General features: G+C 37.5%; 2 protein-coding genes across 2 annotated transcripts in view; one reads left to right on the forward strand and one right to left on the reverse strand.

The window, feature by feature from the left end:
- LOC116427938 (uncharacterized) overlaps nt 1-6,366 on the reverse strand; it is a 79,011-nt gene extending 72,645 nt beyond the window's left edge. The window contains exon 1 of the mRNA XM_031978868.2: nt 3,832-6,366. Coding sequence (XP_031834728.1) covers nt 3,832-4,024 — 193 coding nt within the window. The 5' untranslated portion in view covers nt 4,025-6,366. The remainder of the gene's footprint in view (nt 1-3,831) is intronic.
- Nucleotides 6,367-11,448: 5,082 nt separating this feature from the next.
- LOC143174607 (uncharacterized) overlaps nt 11,449-22,070 on the forward strand; it is a 39,613-nt gene continuing 28,991 nt past the window's right edge. Inside the window, exon 1 of the mRNA XM_076368345.1 lies at nt 11,449-11,548. Coding sequence (XP_076224460.1) covers nt 11,473-11,548 — 76 coding nt within the window. The 5' untranslated portion in view covers nt 11,449-11,472. The remainder of the gene's footprint in view (nt 11,549-22,070) is intronic.

Raw genomic sequence — 22,070 nt, forward strand, 5'->3', positions numbered from 1 at the left:
TCGTGATCCCTTCAGTTCTTTGTAAACATTCGTTAAATGTAATCTCTTCGGTTCTTCATAGTCATTAAATGTAATCTCTTCTATCGTTTTTATACATTTAAAAGGAAATGTATCTCGTAATCTGATAGATACATATAGAAATGTGTATATTTGCATACACGCATACATGCCTACCCTCTGTACCCTGATTTGCGTCGGCCACTCCGCAGCCAATTAGGACGTAAGTCCGGGGCCACTGTAGTTAACACCGGATTTACGGAACGAGTCACTTTGGCTCATATTGAATTTCATAATTATTTGGTAAATGTTTGAGCAGTGATGCTCACTTCTGATTGACGCAGTTACGAAAATATGTGTCCTAATTATCTACTTCTGAACCTCTAATTTTTAAGATTTAAACGAATGAATATTAATTTCCCTAAGAACGATAGAACAAATTGGATACTAAGACTTTAGCTACTTAACATTAATTTTTATATTTATAACATGTAATGTAAACAGGGCAAATCATTTGGAAATAGGAGGAATGTAAAACTATATACATATTTTATAAATACTTTCGTCGCATTCGTTTGCATTGATATTCCTAGGTATTAAGTCTATAATACAGCACATTTATTTTATCTATTAATTATATCTATCACCTAGTTGCTTAATATTTTACTATTCGTAAAATGTATAATACTAATAATATATAATCAAATATACATTTACTATTTTACAATTATTTAATAATTCTTCATTTCAATCCCCTCAAGCTCTGAATAATACTACTTCTTACTAGCAAAAACTTCTTTTAATACACGAAACATACAAACAGCAGTGTTCTACCATTGTCTCCGGTATTCCAATCGTCCAAAGTATTCCGTCTTCCGACACGTTTCAGATAAATAGACTACTATTGTATTCCGGTCTGGAAACGGCGCTGCGATACGTATTATGTAACAATCTACGTGCCACGAACCTGCGTAACGATTAAGTAACAATAAGTTCACCGCCTAAACTCCTCGGACACGCGTGTAACGACTTTTAATTCGCGCACAAAGGGCAGCTTATACGCGGAGTTGGTGTGCGTGTCCTTGTAACAGTTAAACGAGGAGCAGATGTATAGAAAGGTTTCGATTTAAATACCGTGCAGAAGCTTACTCCTCATCGTGTTCCTCGCGAATCACCGAACTGTTCCCTCCGCGGTCCGTGTCAGTACAGTGGAACCTCAGTTATCCGAACCTCGTTTGCCAGGCCAGTAAATAATGAACCTCTAACACATGAACTCCTAATTGAACCTTTATCATCCGAATTATTGCCAAGCGTGTTTTCAGTTATACGGACGCCTACGTACATACTCTACGTACGTACTTATATACGTATAACCTTTAACACTTCGCCTGCCAAGTAAACACTCATCGAGGCTCCCATGCAATCGAGACAGATTTCTTAACACATTGTTGACCGGCAATTTTATGCACAGCTATCCCATGTCACCGGTTATTATTCCGTAATTACATTTGAAAGTGCGCGATCTAAATAAACTTCAATACCTACTTCATTTATACATAATGAACTGGAATCAAACTTTGGACGTATCTTTTATATAACTTTGAGTACTTTGCTTTTGAAATATTCTATATTGTCCTGCGTTTCAAGAATTGACATGGTTAATGCGAGTGCAAACATGAATTAACTCGTGACCGATTAACAATGTATTAAAGCAGAAATTAAGTAGTCAAGTTTCTTCAGAACAATTCTACAAAATTCGATATGTAAAATGTAACTGAAAGTTACACGACATGGAACGTTGTTAAAAACAAGAAAGAATCAAATAAACAAACTCCATTATCCGAACGTCACCGAGGATCGATCTGTTTTATGTAAGAATCGTCGGTGAGCCTCTGTTATCGGAACTCGTCAGTTATTCGGACAGACTCGTCCTCCGACGTGTTCAGATAAGCGAGGTCCCACTGTACTGTACTCTGGTCTTTTACAAGATATTATCGAGCCTCGATTAAGTCACGCTGCATGCCGCTGCAAGTCGCCTTCTCCGTAAATTATGCAATAGGAACCGCGAAGACAACTACGCTGAGTCGCGAGCTTGCGCAACTGGTATTCATGGTCACTAATCTCATTTGCGAACACGTGCGCCGGGAAGAGGAAAAATATGTTGCGACGTTGGGACACGTTGTCGCGAACCTTGTTAAAGATTAACGAAGACTGACAGTGAGAACTCGAAGACGCAAATGGGAATAAATAATAAAAGTTTTCAGAAGAAACTTATGTAAAGAGTTAACAGTGTGATTACATTGCTGCTTAGTAGTGTTTCGTTGTTCATTGTAATGGTCTAGGAAAAAATGACGTACACCGAGGTATGTTGTTTTATAATATTACAATTAATTATTATTATTCAATTGCAAGTGTTATCATTAAAATGTAAATAATTTGAATATGCAGTTCTTATGTTTATTTGACTAGTGATAATATTTTTTGTTTGACGATTCTGTAAGTACACGATGATAGCAGAATATTGTTGCTAGTATCGAGTATGTAATACTTAAAGAACTTCTGTATATTAGAGTTTGGTCAGGCAATTTGATAATTTGTATCGTACGTTACGTTAGCAGTCGCTAAGTAATCGTAATGCGACCTTCGATGACTAATGAAAAAGTATTTTTTGACAAATAATATTCAACTTGCATCACCGTCGGAAACACCTTGGAAAGCTTTAAAGTCACGGGAATGTGTAAATAATTCATTCGGAGGGAAACTAACACATCGTCAACATTCTTTGTATAGTCAATTGAGTATTTTAGCACGTAGACTCGGAATACCACTTATAAAGTAGCCACAACGTTGAAACGCTCTTCGTAAACCACAATATATTATAACTTTTAAATTTTTAATATAAGAATAATTATCATTATCATAAAAATTATTTATGGTGTTTAATTGCATAGTTGATGATTTGAGTATAAAGACTAATTATACTCAAATATTTAATTTATAATATAATAAATATTTGAGTATAATTAATCTTTATACTCAAATCACCAACTATGTAACAATGAGGCATACTTAACACTAGAACTACCAGGTGTGAACTACCAATTCTTCTTTTAGAATTACTGCAAAGGTACATGTACTTCTTTAAGAAATCATTAAAAAAGCTGATTTAGTAATACCTAAACTGAAATATAAACTAACTGAAATCTTAATAAATTGACGCTTACAATTTTTATAAAGGAATTTTAAAAAGATTGTTTAAGTGCTCGATAGTCCTAGTGTTAAGAATCTTAAACACCCCGTTAAAGGTTTTGTTAGCCCTAACATCATATTTCAAATTCATTTCATTAAATGATCCTCCAATTTCCAAGATCTACATATACAAACACCCATTTTCCTAAGAACAATATAAAACGAAATAAACAATAAACATCAATCAACAATTAACGTACATCAACGACGTCAACCATGACGCCCACAAAAATTAAGCTACAAATAAATCTAAAAATACAAGTAAAAATAAAAACATAAATAAAAATACAATGAACAAACATCAACGTCATAAACCATGACGCCCACAAAAATGAAACTACAAAATAAACCTAAAACTAACAGTAAAAATAGAAACGTAAACAAAAATATCCCGGTAAATCCAATAAAACCCAATGAAAGGTCCGACGGCGTAGCCGGCGAGCTGAAACGAGTATAAAATCGCCTAAGAGAAAGTGTGCGCGCGGCGATCGATGATCCATCGGCGCATTAACGCGTCGCGTCGAATCAAGGAAAATCTACGGGCGCGGGTTTCCGATCCGTAGGAATTTCAAAAGCATGACTCACCGTCAGGATTGGTGAAGTAGCCCCAAGTGGGGGTCGCCGTGGCCGCCGATTGGAGGACCACGGCCAGAATACTGAGGGCCAGAGCACCGGCGGCGCCTCGCGCCGCGACGGCGCGCTTTTCGCTTCGCTGCGGATCGGTAGTCGTCGTGGCGACCGCCCTTACGTCTTGACGGTTGCTCGAATCGGTTGCCATTCTTCATTCCGTTCCCGTGTCTCGTCGATCTCGTTCTGCCGCGCAACAATTCGTGGATACCCTAACCTCTCTTCGAATCGATTCCGTCCGCGTTGTACAGTCCGTTCCCTCTTCCCCTCTCTCAGTCTCTCTCTCTTTCGCTTCTCTATCTCTCTCCCTCCAGCTGTGTTCCCTTTGTTCAGGGTACCGTGTTGTGCACACGCACGCACACACAAATATACATATTCTACATATACAAACACACCTACCGCGCACTTATTCTTCTGCTCGACGATCGAGCCGCGAAACGGTCGCGCAGCACACACCGGTATTCATACGCGCGCGTATCAAGGCCGACTAATTACACCGGCCGACGTAAACGTACCACCGAACCATCCACAACGACGATCCACGAATCTCGCACTCTCCCCGTTGGATGTCACGTTTGCCGTACGTCGAGTATGCAGGATAGACCCGCGTGTATGCACGCAATCGATAGTTCGACACTCGGTGGGAGAGAAAGTAGCTTCCAGAAAGGGCAGGGGGGCAGGCTGACGGGCAGAGTGAGAGAGAGAGGTGTATCGGCTTAGGCGAATTCCACGTTCCGCGTCCGCTCTCTCCTTTTATCGTTCGTTCGACGTCGGCCGTGCGAGGAAGGCAGCCGATCGTCCACGTCCTATACACACGCCGTGCGTATCGCTCCCTCTCGCTCCCTCCGGGTTCACCTAAAACCCTTCTCTCGCCTGCTCTCTCGCGTATACGCGGCTCGCTACCTCGTGGCTACGGCCCGGGACTCGGGAACCGGTTTTTGCGATGCGCGAACCGGCGTCGGCTAAAAATAAAAGCGCCTTGTATTCTCTCTCCTCCGTGGCTCCATTCGACGCCCGCGATGATTTTCCGTCCACCGAGTGGATCCTTCCGGGTTGCGACCGGGAACGGTTCACTGGAAGCGCGGGAGTCCCCTGGATCAGGGACGCCCGACGGAGAGGGTTCGATCGAGCGGTCCGATCGAATCACCCGCGGCCCCTGAGGATGGACAATCACCGTCCACCACCTGTCATCGCTGGAGGATCAAAGATGGCGCGCGACGGAGGCACGCTACTTCCTGGATGCGGACTGCGAGGCTTCACGGGACTCGCAGCGGCTCCACGTTCCACGGATTACGGAAGAGGCATCGCTGTCGTGTCCTTCTGGAGAAAGGAACGCCGGAACGCTCGGGCACGACATCGATCCGCGTTCTCCAGTGCACCTTAGCTCGAGGCGCAGCCAGTCCGCTAGGTTAGGTTCGCGCGCGGCGAACATACGAGCCGCTTGATATTCGCCGAGGCGCTATGTTATCGATCTTCAACGCGACCTTACACCGCGCTCGTTTAGCGTTGCTCCCTTCCTTATCTCGTAATTGTTTATCCGGAATCTTCCAGCCGTTGGCGTCTACGCTACGTCGTTGCCTCTCGGTTCACGGCTGAGAGCGGGGAGGGGGGAGGACCAGGCCATTTGAAAATCCCGTCGGGACTTTCCCGCTCTTTCCGCGAGGCGCACTCTCGCGTACCAACCTCACGAGCACCGTGTCACTGTGTCACGAGCCGCCACGCACTCGCGTCATTAACAGGTTCCCTCGATCGAATTCAAAGCCAGTTGCCCGGTGTACTCGGCACGCTCGTGAAACACGCCTGACGCGACGGCACCTGAATTTCCACGATTCACCCGTGTTTTCTTCGTGACGCGGGTCGAAACAGATATACCGGCGGAGGGAGGGGGGAGGGTGCACGGTAAGGGAAAGGAGGAAAGGTTCACGGCACGACGGCACGTAAACGTGCGGACGGCGATCCGCGAGATGTTTGTACTTGCGTATTCCAGCCGCGCTGCGTGCGTAGGTGACCGCGAGTGCGACAGAGAGGGGAGACGAGCGTTGACGGACGAGCGAGGGAGAGGAGAACAGAAGAGAATAATACGCGTACGCGAGCCTGCGCGCTGCGCGGCATACTGAGGCGACCGGCACTGTCAAGCCGACTCGTATGCGCCGCTCTACGCCGCGGCTTCTCCCTACCTCTTCTCTCGCTCGCACCGTTTCGCCCCGGCCACTGCCCAACCGACTGACTCTCTCTTTCTCTGTCCTTCTCTCTCTCTCTCTCTTACTATCTTTCTCGCTGTCTCTCTGTCTTTCGCCGCCGTCTTCTCCGCGTTTCCACTCCCACCTATGCACACGCTCGGATTTGCATCGCCGCTGTCGTACGACTTTCGCGCGACGTACACCCGTTACAATTGCATTCCTGGAAGATGCTATCCGACCTTGCATTTTTATGCGCGAGTTCCTGGCGTTGAAATGCACGATGCCACGGATGAATCAACGACCAACGATTCCTGCGGCTCGACCTGCGAAAATAACACTGGTCGCGACGATCGGCGACGTTATTAGGGCCGACGCGACGACGGTGTATCCGCGATGCGGTTAACCTAGTCTCACCTGTGATGATTCCATTTTCTCCGGATTCCGCGAACTCGCACGGTTTTTGCGCGACTTTTGAGCGACCGTTAATGCGTTCGTCGGTTGCGTTTGTTTGCAACTAGGACGCCGTTTTGCGTCGCAGGAAATTGGTGGAATTGGTTTTCAAACGATTTTTGGAAAATTGGTAGAAGTTTTTCTAATGTTTGTTATTTGTTTCGTGTTTTATCGTGTTACGCAATAGTTTAGTCATTTTCATTTTATATTTATAATTACTGGAGCTAGTTGAAAAGAAATCGATGTGACTATTTGTATCTCGTAACATATTCATTAAATGTATGCCAACTTCTTAACTTTCATATTTAAATTATTAGACGTTACGCAAAATTCTTATATAAATTTGATATTGACTCTTTGCACTCGGAAGTTTTCCACTAGAAGTATTTTAACATTTTCTAATGAGATCAAGACATTTTATGAAACTAACTCGAAGAGAAATCACACGTACATTGAGGAACAAAGCTATTTTATTTTAATATTTCTCAAATTTTATAGTTTCACTGTATCAAATCAAATGGTGAGTGAGAGTCACCTCTCGAGTGCAAAGGGTTAATTTCTTTAACGTAAAATTGTTCTTTTATTTTGACTCCCCGCCTTAATTGGCTATAGACTTACGGAAACTATACCCGGCACCGAGCTATAGTTCTTGCATCAGAACCGCCGGCTGTAAACTAGTTAATGAACAATATATTCGATGTAAATAGAGTGTGAACTGGAAGCAGCCGATTTAGAATCGAGCAACCGTTCCAGACCTCGAGCATTTGGTACCGGAGTATTTACATTACGATGACTGCAGGTGATGCAAGAGCGGTTTCGTGACGTCAGTGCCTGATGTATGGTTTGGAGGATAATAAAAGGCTGACACGGCGAATTTATATTGTCTTTCGCGGACCAGAGGAAGACGCGCGCGGAGAAAAGACGAGCGAAAAGCGCCATGTTGTGTGCGTAACACGTCGGGCATTTTACAAGCCACTAAAACTGTCGTCACCGGTAAATCTGTTTATGGATCGACCATTTGAACTGGGAACGATGCGATCAGACATTGTTTAAGTTTCAAGCCGTAACAGGAAATGTCTATCGAATTTGTAATAAGGAACTCCTTCTAACAGTCACTTATAAGGATTACTCATTTTGAGTTACGAGTTCTCAAATCGTTTCTTTTCAAGCAAATGAAGTTGATCAATTTTGATGAATGTACAGGGTTTGTATAAATGTATAAGACTTCAATTCACCGAAACGCTATTTTCCTCGATCTAGATTGTCCATAATCTTGATACAATTGGAACTCAATAATTCGGACTTCGAGATACATAGTAACTTAAAATGTATGACTGAAGTTTACAAATGTACTTTAAGACATTTTTTCTGAAGTTTTTATTTATTTTTACTGCTGGTTGTCAAATTAAATAGGATAATCGAGATTCTACTGTATCTATAAATGATACTCTGCACTAGTAAATCTAACATGTATAACTTAATAAATGAAAAAGAGGAAATTTTGCATTTTTAACAAGTGAAATTGGAGCAGTTTCGATATTTATATATAGAATCATAAATGTTTTAGTTTACTGTTAGAAGCATGGAACTCAAAAAGCGATTGCATATTTTATCATCAGATTTTATTTCCTCTAACTAAATTGTCCGATGATTATACATCGATATAGATGGAGTTCCTACGTAAGATACTCTAAATATCACTTTAGATAAATATTTGCACGGATTAAAGAGGCGTGACGTATGACTGTGTAATTAGGGAAGTGCAATGTTTGCCTGCACGTTTTACACACAATAAAGAGGATATGCGATGGTACGCCCATAGAATGTCAATAATTCGTAAGGTTAACGTGAGCAAAATATGTATGGATGCAATTAATATCAGGGCCATTAGTCGTTTAATGTGTCACGTATAATCTCGTTCATCTTTCTCCCCATGTATGCGTCTAAAGGAATTTCCGTTCCCGTTTAACTGTAATTATTTAAACGATCATATTACAAAACAGCGAACAAGTCCCAATACGGATGCATCAAATAAATTTTCATAGGAATCTGTGTTACGCATTCATAAACGAATGTGGACATGAAAACATAATTCTATTTTTAAGCCATTAGTGATCTATAATACAAAATATATATATATCTAGTTTCTGTGAAAAAAAAATTTTATTTTATTCATAAAAAATAGTCAATTTCTCCTCGAGTATCTCGAGCATCACAAATTCGGTTTAAATTCCATCAAAATGTTATTCGAGAACTATAATAATCGAGTTTACAGACTAGTCGTTCTCATAGAAAATTCGCAAAAAAGTTATTTAACATAAGAAAATGAAATTTATCGAAGCAATGTACACGAAAACGTGCAGTAACAACGCGACTCTGTTGAAATTATAAAATCCAGTTGAAACACAGTCTATAGGGAAGTTCATTAAAATTTTAATGAATTTCTTGCGTAAACGCTTTCAATAACGACACAGTACCAAACCCTTTAATTAGCGATTGCGGATTTGCAGAAAGAATTTAATTAAATCTGCTTCACGGATATTTACATGAGCCGATATTATCATCACTCGATACTCGTCCGGTTGACTAATTAATATATTCCTACAAGCGAGTCGGTGTTCCGCGGTTCATAGAGATTAACCTTCGTGTATTCACGACAAGTTAACTAATAATAATTCATTCATTGGCATGACGAAGGCGTGGTGGAACTCGGTGCCGAACCTACTAACATTATGGTTTCCGTGGCAACAACGATGCTGCGGTGTAATAAACCTACCGCCGTATAAGGACATTAAATGAAGCATGTTATTTCATGACCAATCGATTGCACACTCTATACAAACGTACTTTCGACGCCTGTGAAGTGACGTTTCCGTCCAGGTTGAACGAACCTTTCGTGTCCAATTGCGTGTTAATGAATAGCCCATTAATTGATAAAAATTTCTTATCTGTACATTAACCCTTTAACTGTTTTTCTCGAGTATACTTAAAAAAGTTACTGTTTTAGTTATTTCTATCACTACCGTACTTTTACTTTGTAACCTAATGTTCAAAAAGATGTCGCAACATAATTATCGCAAAAATACTGATGTATCTACAATTAGATGAAACTCCTGTTTTGCCCATCCCTTCAATCTTTATTAAATTGACCCCACCCTTTGAGTTTCGCAAGCAACGTGCTACTCAAAATAATTAAGGGATCGATTTACTGGACAATTAAGAGGAACACATTAAATATTTAACTAAATCAACTAACGAATATTTAATAAATAATCAACTGATTCCCTTAAGAATTTCTTAAAATCAACCTTTTATCATTTCCTTATAATTTCCGTCAATGTTAACGGATATCTGCCACGATATACATTTTTCATTTTAAATTCTTCCTTTCAGTGAATTTTTCTTTGTTCAATCTGAATGCTAATTAATCGTAATGGAAGGTGAGAAAAGGGTAAAGTGGAAATTGTGCAGAACAGGCGTTAATAATTGTAATGTGCAACGAGATACGCCCGCAAGATAATTGATTCCGGTCAAGTCCGGAATCCATCCTAAGTTTCTCCTTCTCGTGAGACCACAGAAGTTTCGACGAGCTCGCACGCCTCCGCGTTTATTTTACATTCACTTGGTTCACGATTTCGAAAAAAGAGTCTGACAACTTTTGTGTTTCCAACAGCTATTCAAACATGCCTAGAAATGTAGGTCTAGCTTCCTATCTTCTCGTGCCTTCAAATCACTTTAGAAACCTCGACAAAAGATCACGATTCGTCATGATAATACGTTGCCGTACAGCGACGAGAATATTCAGGCTGCTGCGCTGTTCAACAGTGAACAAACAGTCGTATCGATGTTTTACATTTCCGTGATCGGAAAGTTTAACACTAGATCTACCGAGGATTTATACTGACTTTTTAAAATTTCTGTATAAAACCTGTTGGACGAATGGTAATATGCTTATGAACACACATAACACACGCAAATCGTGCACACGCCAATTCACTCGTAACACTTTACATCGATTAACACTAGAACTACCGAGCATTTAATACGATTAATATATAATACTTATAAAAGTTGGAACAATAGATTATTTTCAATTTATATAGATTTCTATTACAATATTCAAGTGGAACTATTTATTTCCAAGATCATTTCGAATATTCAATGCTTTTACGGTACTAATAACTGCGAAACAAAAAAATGGAAATCAGTCATTTTAAGTGATACGTAGTTCTAGTGTTAACACTTTGTTGAGACGTTCATGAGTTTCCTTGTATTTGCACTTACATTATTTTATACCTAAAAGCAATATAGATTTTTATAAGAGCATTATAGATTGTATTCCTCAGTTTAAATGATTTAAATCATTTTAGCACACTCTATGTAAATGCAGTATGCGTATTAGCATGTTCGCGACGAACGCTTATTTCGATGACTGTCTCCTCAATTATGATATTTTCCTCAGTGCAATAAATCTTCTAAACAAAATATCGAAAAAATGAAACTGGAACAAGTTATTGAGTTCCTAAATATCATGCCGTAGCTTATAACTTTAAATAACAATATCTATAATATTAATTTCATTTGCTTCACGTAAAATGTAAGATTGTAGCGAACGTGTTAAAGCGGAAAGATATTTTCTGTAAACAAATTCACCGGTTCACAATGTGTTGAGGCAAAATTTAATTATTTTAGTTAACGTTAAGTATCTACAGATCTTACAGTTGAATTAACGAGCCGCATTAGTTACTGACCTCTGCCCCAGAACGACGCACACTCGTAATCCAAAAAAATACTGATTTGTAATTAAAATCTATCGTGGACGCTTTATGGCGTCAAGGGAGTACCCGGCGAACGGCTGGAGCAACGACGTCAAGGCGTAGGCAGCTCGCCTGAGGCTTCTCAAGGTTACGCGTTGCACTCTCGCATAATAATCTTACGCAACAACCCAGTCGCGGTGAAACGTACCGGGATGCTGTCTCTCGGGGGTGTTCCAATGACGACGAAAGCCTCGAACGGACGTAGAAGCGGTGATCACGTTAGGGAAGGTAATTATGGGGGTTCGGTAATTAGTTTGTTCACGTAAAGTTAACGGCGAATCAAACTTTGTTATCAGAATACACATTTTCGTGGGAAATAACACTTGGTAGAAGTTGCGAAGATTGGGGTTTGAGCAACGCTTTATTTCATTTTACATTTTGATGTGTTAGTATTGAAATAAGAGTGATAAAATTATTAAGTATTAGTGTTTCTTATATTTACATTTAATGAGTATATTGCGAATATATAGACGTTCGTAATCTAGTTAACTCATTTTTATAAAATTAATTTTATGAAATGAACAAGTGGGACATTTGATTGATTTGCATGTTAGTATTAGAATAATATTATTAACCTTAGATGGTGGTGTTTCTTACATTTATGTTTAATATATTGTAAATATACAAATCAACGAATATTCGTAATCCAGTTATTACATTTTTACGAAATTAATTTCGACAACCTGGTTCTCCTGCATAAATGAGTTACAATTCGCCAAAGTAACTAGCTTCAAATAGAAAATAGAAAAATTTAATTCATTTTGTGCTTAAAAAACTATTTAAACAATCTGTTCTCTGAATGGCTCAAATGTCGTAATATCTTGTCCGTACAGTTTTGCAAATTTTGCGCTGTAACATAGTTGACGTTCGAGATGGTTAATAGATTGTATGTTAATCCGTCACATTGTCTACCTACGCGCACAGTTTTTAGTTGATCCGTCAATCGATGTCTGCATGACTGAGCAACGGATAAACGCGCTCGCGAACAATGTTTCATTTTTATGCAACGTTATCCACTTAACTTGCAACTCTTGTGCACGAGAATAACCGTTGTACAGCTGCAACAGACGTTACATACGAATACTACCAGCAGGTTTGCAACTTTCAAGCTTGTCGACTCTCAAAAATGAAATTTATTTTTGAAAATTGTCAACTCATAATTTCTATCGCACTGTTATTTCATTTATATTATATTGTTTGTAATGTAATTTATCTTCTGACTTATTCAAAAGCATATACATATACGCGAAAGAGTATTATAAATCATCGTTAATGTTTTTGTATCACAGTACTCATATTACGCTATTATTCAGCTACTTATGCAACTAAATATTTTTACTAAGAGAAATGTATCATCTAACTCATTTACCTTTCTTCGTTAGTCAGTTACTTATCTATTTACGATAAGAATAAGAATATGCAAAGTCTCGGTACAGTTAGTACTAAAAAATATTTAAAAAATATTAAAAACTGATAAAACATTTAACATAGAACTGCAATTTTTGTCTTTCTCTTTATTTTCATTTTCATTGAGAAAAATTGATCGTCTAACTTGTTTACTTTTGCGTTGTAACCAATTATTTGACTGTTTACGGTAGAAGTTGGTATACACAAAGTACCGGTATGTTTAGTGTTAAGTACAGTCTTACTTCTCCTATACACAATGTGTTAAAAGAAGATTAGACAAGGTAAACCATCCATTCACGTCAAAGGACGGTGTTCAAATCGTTTCTGTTGGTAAACGGGAAGATAGTAGGTACCTCGAGGAAAGTCGATTCATCGATGCAGTGATTTAATGAGTACAGAAAACGGTGCACGTTTGAAAGCGAACCACCGTTAGTTAACTCATGCCGTATGCTCTTGCCAGCACGTGTTCGCGGCGGGAGGATCGATCGATCGACCGATAAAGGTCGAACGGATTCACGGAAGATAAATCCCACGGATCAAGCCGTACGTACGGTGCATCGTGAATATTAAAACCGTCTGTGGTATGCCATTACGAGCAATATGAATTCACAAAACACGAGCGATCGCGCGCATAAATCGGCACCGAGACGAATTCTTGATTTATGTAACACGTTCGTAACGAGGAAACGAGAATTCGTCGGTTTCTCTCTTCGTTCGCACTTCTGAGCAGTCCGTCTCTTTGATCTCGCGATTAATATGATTACAGATGATTACACTTGCTGTATGGATAATTAAATATAATTATTGGTAAGAAAGATGAAGTTTCGGAAGCGCAAACGAGAAGTGAGGCAAAAGAATAAGGTTAACAATTTATGTTATATTAATAAGTATCAGTTATTATATTTATTACATTAATAATATGCTATTATTATTTCATCAAGCTTTGATTGATAAACCGTACATTCGCCCAATGTAAAATTGAATAAATCGAAGACTATCGTAAAGAAAATAAAGGTACGAGGAAATAATGAAATAACGATTAACTGAATAGCGTTAAATGGATGTATATAAAGCAATGATCGAACTTGTTATCAAATCAAATTTGTCTGAACAGTAAATTGTTAAGTTTTAGAGAGAAACTCTAGTGTTTTGTGTTCTTCAGATAACTGCCGAAACTGAAGAACAATATCTTCGCAAAGAATCATTTACAAAAAGTTTAGTTACTTTTAGTCAGTGTCAAATTTTAGAGAGAAAATTTTGAAACAAATTGCGCGATATATGTTATAATTTTTACTTATCGTTATCTTCTCTTCAATGACGAATCTTACACATCATACTATTTTCCTAGATTGTTCACAGAAATCTACGATTATGCAGTTCTACGTATAAAAAGTCATTGTATATTGATTTCAGAAATAAAAAAGAAACACAGGAAAATCGTGTTAGTATTTATAACAGAAAATTACTCAGGAAAAATGATTTATCCTGCGTAATTAATTATCCAGGAAATTACAAAACAACATCTTTATACAAAGTTATAGGAAGAGTGGTTACTTAGCTAAATGAGGGCAAGGTTAGAGAGCAGGAAGGTCAGGTGAGCTGTCTTGTTACCGACGCACAATTTTAGTTCTGCCCGTGAAAGTACAGGAACTTCCCACGAGTGCAATCTTCGAAATTACGTTAAAACTGCTGACGACCTTCCCGTTTTCCTGTTCTCTACCGTTCTCCGTGTTCTTAGTCAACTTTTTCTTCCGTTTAAAATTAAAACCATTGTATAACGACCACGAGGCTAACCAGAGGTAATGAAAAACTTGCCAGTCTTATGAACATAATTTCTATAGGGATACTTTAATCAAGGAATTTTAATAAACGTCTATTAGAAGAAAGCTTCATAAATTCGTTATTTTAATGAATTTAGCTTATCTTGACTTCATTACGTCAACATGAATTTATCATTAGATGCCAAGGTGAGACACAGCTGTGAATCAGCCTAGTTTGTATAATAGGAAATCATTTTAATAATAGAATGGGTTATAATAATAAAATATAAAGCAAGAAATAATTTCTTATATTTGTATTTCAAAATAAGTTCTATTTTTTCGAAGTCCATCGATGTTCGTTTATTTTAGTCTTTAAGAATTAAATTTTGAAAGGTAATGTTGTAAAGTTTGAAATATTCATATACTCCTGTCACAATTTTTATAAATATTTCTAAATAAAGAAGGTAATGGAAGTGGAATAGAGAATAGACATACTTTGATAGGCTATACGTAGTTGTTTGCAGGGTCGGTGAACTTAAAAGGTCAAGATTATTCGCGTGGAAATACCGCAAAGAACAAAGGAATGTAATTAAAATGTTTGCAACAAAGCTTTGCGCCTTCCGCAGTGTTGTTATTAATTAATAATGTTAAAAATAATTACTCTTGGTAATAACTGATCAAACTCAGTTTTCCTAAAGTATGTATTTTCTGAAACTTTCACTTTCCTACAGTATTTAAAAGAAAATCAGGGTAAAAAAATTATTTTCATCAGCTAAGAGGCCACTGAGATTAAAGGTCAAACGAAGATTTCATTAATGTCGATAAAATTATATTATTTGTCAATGTTTTACTTATTTTAATATTTGATAAAAAGCATTAGTTATCGATTTTTTACTCAATTTAATACTTTTGTGGATAATTTAAGGTAAAAATTTTAGATCTAAGTAAGTAAATCTTAGAATTTTTATTATAATACACAATTCGTAATAAACTATTAACATTACTATGATAGAAAGATCTGTTGTTAGTGTATTTAACTAATAAATTATTCAACTTCCTAAGTTTGTATTAATCAATTAAAGGAAGATTTGTTATAATCGTGGGCTGGAAATGATAGATTTGAAAGAAACGATGTTTGATTAAAGTGAATAAATGATATAGTTCACAATCCGTTCGCCATCTTGAGTTATCTCTTTCAACGACCCTACCTATAACCTTTCACTACCTGGACGGAATGGACGCCGAAAAACAGGATGGCTCCGTAGAAGATCAGGTCGAGGTTCGTTGAACTCGTACCTCGTGCAAAACGTGATCCACAGATTGTGGTTCCTTCTGTGCCCGTGTCATCGAACTCGCTGACAGTGATTCCGAGCTTCGTTCCCATCCTTTCACTCTGGTTCCGATCCTACCGTAACCACCTACAGAAATCAATTACAAGTAACAAATATTCTAAAACCGTTTAATAATCAACCACCACATTACCTTATAAACGAGGACTATAATATTTACCATCAATTTAGCTATAATATATTTACAATTTATCTGCAGCTTATCTGTAATTTATGTATAATTTATCTGCAATTTATTTACAATTCATGTACAATTTATCTACAATGTGTCTGCCACTTATCTGCAATTTGTCTAGAATTTGTCTGTAATTTATTAGGAAATTTACCTACAATTTATCTGCAATTTACCTACAATTGAACGATACAACGATACGTGATTATCTCATACAAATCGAAGAATTTATGATTGAGAAAGGAATATTTTAATGAAGAAAGGGGTACTTTAATTAAAATGTTTCATTTATTTTCTTCTTTCAAAAACCTGCGACTCTGTAACAGGAAGGAACACGTGTTTGTTTGATTGTTATTTCCATGACATGTCATTAAAAAATCTAGTGTTCTAGTTACAAATATTGAAGTTGAAACTTTAATCACAGTTGCAAACAGTAAACACAAAGCGTATAAATACGCGAATATTTGACAGGAATATTAAAAGGCTTGTATCACTGAAACGCGTATACGCATTTGCATTCTTCGTAAACATGAAACTCGATTTTTCGCAGAAGGAAGTTTCGTCAAGGTTGGCTCCGCTTTAATTCGTTATTTTTGGGTGTCGGCGAGATGCGAATAGGCTATTCACTCGATGATGTCATTACTTCAATAATCTACGCACGGCTATCTAAATGATTCACTTGATGTAAGTGGCAAATGCGGATCAAAGGATTCTTCGGTTCTCAATTACACGTTTAATTCTGCATCATCAACATTATTCTTAAGGTTATCAATATTAACAAGTAAAGTTCCTATGAAATTATACATAGATCAAGGAGCACACTTCTTTTTGTTTCAATATCTCACATATCGATGCATTATAGGAAGCTTAATATTAAATATTAAACATTAAATATTAACTATTAAATATTATAATATTGTGTGTATTTAATCACGTGACATTAGAGTACAAAGGGTTAAATATTATCGAATACAGAAAGGATAAAGTCCATCTAAAGTGTTTAATTTCTGATTGGTTTCACACGTGTTCGCAAGATTGGTCCTTACAAATCGATTATGGGAGAAATAATTTATTTTGACTACTTTCTCTTCCAATTACGCGGATAACCAGCGTCTTATTACACTTGAGAATAAATAAGAAACTCTTCGGATGGATGATGAAAAGCTCAACCGAAGAGCTTGTTGGGATTTCGTCACCTCGACGAGCACTTTATTTCCCTTAAATGGATTACGCTAGGCGGCGTAATTGAGAGGGGCCGCACGACCTGGAAAACCAATTGACCTAAGTCCAATGAAACGTTGAAACGTGCCCGAGAAAAAGTGTGACATGAACCGTCAAAAGAATTCGTCAACTTCGTTGCTGTCATTTGACTACCTCCCGAATTAGCGAGAGAAACTTCATCGTACATATGTACAGAGTGTCTCTTTGTAGTCAGGAAATGCAATTATTTCCATAACGATTCGTTATTTAAAATATTCATCAGATGTAGTTTTCTTCTGTTTTAAGGGGGTAGTAATTAGGTACATTCAGTTTGTCCTTAGGTACACTTGTGTAGTAGACGTGAAAGTTACTATTGTTTTTCCATAGATAATCGATGCAGCAGATTATTTAATTATTACTTTCATTGTTCTCTACAAAAAAGGCTTAAAAATTGAATTTCAGAAATTTTTTAAATAACAAATAGTTCTGGAAATGTTTGTATATAGATTGAAATGAGCCACCCTGTATATATCAAATTTACATTTCTGATGAATCACTACAGCAATTTTTGGTGGATTACAGTGATAAAAATATTAGTATAACTATTCTTTATTTTTTATTCAAATAAAATGGTTATATATTATTCTATCGATCTATATAAAATATTTGAGTCAATTTGATTCAAAAGAAATAATATTAATGATCTTTCATATCATGGAGATTGCATACATACTTTTATCGCTTTTACATGTATAGATTATTCAATAAATATGAAATTACAAATTTTTGAAACAGCTAAGACATTAAAGCACAGTTTTGGGTGTAATTTAACGAGATCTTGTGTCCTAACTAATTTGTTCGACACTAAAGTATTCTATAGTGTTTACATTGTGGGGATACATGAGAAAGTTGTGATACTACGTAAGAGACTGATGAAAATTGTTAAGGGAAGAAGGCCAAGTTCGACCAAGGTAACTCTCTCGGAAAGGAATGCACGCAGGTTTCAATGAAAATTCCTGGCCGATCGATTTAGTCTCACCAAGTTAAATCTACACGGACGATTAAGTTTAGCACCGGATGCTATGCTACAAATACACCTGGAATGTTGCTGCAGTGGTCGATTTAGCGTAAGAATAAAAATAGTATGTATACTTACAGGATTCTCGAAGACTGCGACGAATTAAATGTTCCGTTCAATGATAACAAGACCAGAACCTTGCAAAATTACTATGTGGGTCAATAAACAAATTGGAGTAATTTATTAACAGGAAACTAAAAATGAAAATAAAGTAACCAGATGAAAATAACAGCAATGTACTTAAGTTTCCTTGTAACAGCGTCACATTCACGTTACTTTCTTATCAAAAGCATATTAAAAATTAAGAAACCACGAGTTCGCGTGGTGTGAAAATAAATTTCTTCATCTTCCTTCAGAAAACAGCAATTTTCATATCCAAGAGAATTATATAATGTAATTATTACTAATAACTAATTTGTATAAATAATAACAATTTTTATCACGAATAACACTCCACCATTTCCAACAGCAATCTTTAATCCAACATGTTTTTAGCCTAACCCTAACTTTCCAGCAAATTCAATGAAATCCCCATTTATTCCTGCCAACTTTTCCCCCACCCCAATAAACCGCAATTCGTCAAACATAACCTTCACCCTACATTCGCAAACAACTCAAAGAAATAAATTCGAAAGTAGAAACATTTGTCTCCGGGAGAGTGTCCCGAGATCCCCAATCCCGTGATTCCTCCCTGAAGTTTATTTCCAGGAAAAGGTCCCGGGTATCCCGCAGAAGGGCAATCCCAGGACACGAAGTTTTGGCGATCGTCAAGACCCGCGGGATCTCGAGCAATCCCGGCGAGCAGTCGCGGCCATCGCTCCGCTCGTTTCATTGCTAAAGGTGTAGATACACTAGCAAGTATCGAATTTGTGATATTTTTTCCGATAACAACTTGTAAAAGCCTTTACATTTCTATTTTATTCGATATAGCGTTGTAAAAATGAGCTCTGAGCATAAAGACTCGAGCGTTGAAGGCTCTGAAAGGTCACAATCAGGTAGAGCTTTCAGAGTTTCAAGATGGAGCTCTGAAGCTTCGAATACTCAGCTTTTAAGACTCAGCCTTTAAGAACTCTATGCTTTCAAGACTCAGCTTTTGTGAGCTTTAAGCTTTTAGGACTCAGCCTTTGTGAGCTCTAAGCTTTTGAGACTCAATCTTTAGGAACTCGAAGCTTTCAACACTCGACTTTTACGACGTAGAAGCTTTCAAGACTCAACCTTATGAACTCGAAGCATTCAAGACTGAATCTTTAAGAACTCGAAGCTTTCAATACTCAATCATTAAGAACTCGTAGCTTTCAAGGCTGAATCTTTAAGAACTCGAAGCTTTCAATACTCAATCATTAAGAACTCGAAGCTTTCAATACTCAATCATTAAGAACTCGAAGTTTTCAACACTCAATCTCTAAAAACTGGAAGCTTTCAATACTCATTTAGTCTTCATTTAGTTTTTAAGCTCAAGCCTTGAAGGTTCACGGTCTCGATCGTTCTACAACATCGATTTTACTATCACAAGTGAATTGAACCTGCTCCACTAGCAATCTCAGATGCGTTTGCACGCATCACGGGACTTGCTATAAAAAGAACTGTAGCAGGTCTCTTGCTAGTGTATCTACACCTTAAGAGGCGAGGATTCTTTACGACGCGGGGACCGTGGGTCGGCTCGGTCCCTCGAGGTTAACTCGTTTAACCTTTCTCCTACCGCGGTGTCGGCCGAGATATCAGGGATCTGGCCCGATATCCCCGAGATATGTCCGCTCGATCGGGACACCAGGCATCCTCGTTTCGAGGACGCGGGTCCTCGCGGGCCGATATCCTGCGCGGCGGCTAGCTTCGTGATAGAAACACGTCACGATCCAGTTACTCGACCCGCTCGACACCGGTGCCAGTCGTGTCGCGACCGAGAGGTCGCGGTCCGATCCGTAACAACGTCTTCTTCTTTGGTATCTCGGCCGAGTTTTGGCTCTGGGGCCTTAGATGTTGCTCTAATCTAGATCTTAGACGGATTTCTCCGGATCCGTGTTGTAATGTTAATATGAATGGCGTTTATGTATGGGATTATTCTGTGAGTAATATGGTTCTTTTAATACTTCTTTTATTTGTGAAGAATATAGTAAATAAAACTTCTTTTAACTTAAAATATATTCTTCATCGTTGTTTATGGATTATTATATTATTGTTAACATAATTGAAATTATTTATAGATTTTGTGGTAGATAAGGTAATAGATGTATAGAAAATTCTGTAGTATTTGTAGACAATGAAGGAAAATATAAATATTCTATAGATTATCTGTAGCTAATGAAAGAAAACGTATTTTAAATTTTAAAAAAGTCATTTTAATTCTTAACAATTATAAAACATAAAGAAACCTGAATATTCATGGGATGATCCAATGTTTGAAACTGTATTTAAAAGATTGTTTTAGTGGAGCTTTGTGTGAATTTTCTGAGGATTGTTATGTTTGGTTGGTTGAAATTGAATAATGACACAGAAATGATATAAGTAACATTTTATATTTTAATTACGTAATCTAAATACAATCACAATTGAACATTTATGTATAATTATATTGAACACTGTATAGAAAAGTACTATTTTATACAAATTGTAAGATTAAACATTATTTAACAACCAGTGAAAGGCAAAATTAAAGAAAATTCAATTCTTAACCTCTTGTTTTATAATAACGTGTTAGACACGTGATGAAGATATTAAACAGAACTTAACATAAATATTAATCAATTCTTTTCAATAGAAATTAAACATTATACTTCTGTTATCGATTAACATACTTTATAGTAAACATGGATATCGAATATATCCAGATTCCATTTCTCTGTTTTCTCAATAAATCATTAACGACAAAGTAGTTGCATTAATCACAATTGAGAAGTAAATCATATTACAAAGGTTCAAAAAGAAATCCATTGTAAACTGGGATGGGAATACAGGCCATAGGATCAGCTGCTAGTACATATATAATATATATTATATTTCCATAATATATCGGTACATGTACATCCACCTTCCGATACGATACGATAACATCCATTATTGTATTTTCAATTTATAATTAGTATGCATAGACGTGGGTACTTATCTCAAACTCCAATAAGAGTAACGCCCAAGTTACCCCTACAGAAAAATTCCGTCGAGAAAATATCAATCCGACAAGATGTCGGTTACTCTACGGATAGACGCGCGATCGTCTCCGACGGCGACAGATAAATACGGAGCATCGTCGTCTGATTGGGCAAAAGTGGCTAGAAGAAACTCCAATCAGAACACGACGCGCCGAACAATTTCGAAGGTCGTCCATTCATGTCAACGAATTCGTCCGATATTTCGCTCGATCGAAGATCGCGCGTCGCGAGAAGGGAATCGGGACAGGAATTTTCATCGGAATCTTCCGCGTCTTTCACGATTTTGTACAATTCCGTTCCCTACAGGTATACACACAAGTCCCTCCATTCACGCAGAGTATCCGTTCAACGTGGATTCTTTTTATAAAGAGCCTATCGATACGAAAAAAAAATATTGAAAACAAAACTTTCTGTGAACTTCAAAGATACATATTTATTTCATATAGCTTGACCCCTTGACCTACAATGTCGTGTCAGACTCGTGACGAAACATTCAAGCTGAATTTAAGAAACCTAAGTATTATTCATTCTTTTTAAATATAAATTAATCGATACTTTTCTATCATCAATCGTTAAATTTGAAGTAAACGTAGACATAGAATAAGTACCAAAATTGTTTCTTTCCCTAATCAATTATTAAC

The sequence above is a fragment of the Nomia melanderi genome, chromosome 6, assembly GCF_051020985.1.
Source record: "Nomia melanderi isolate GNS246 chromosome 6, iyNomMela1, whole genome shotgun sequence".
NCBI lineage: Eukaryota > Metazoa > Arthropoda > Insecta > Hymenoptera > Halictidae > Nomia > Nomia melanderi.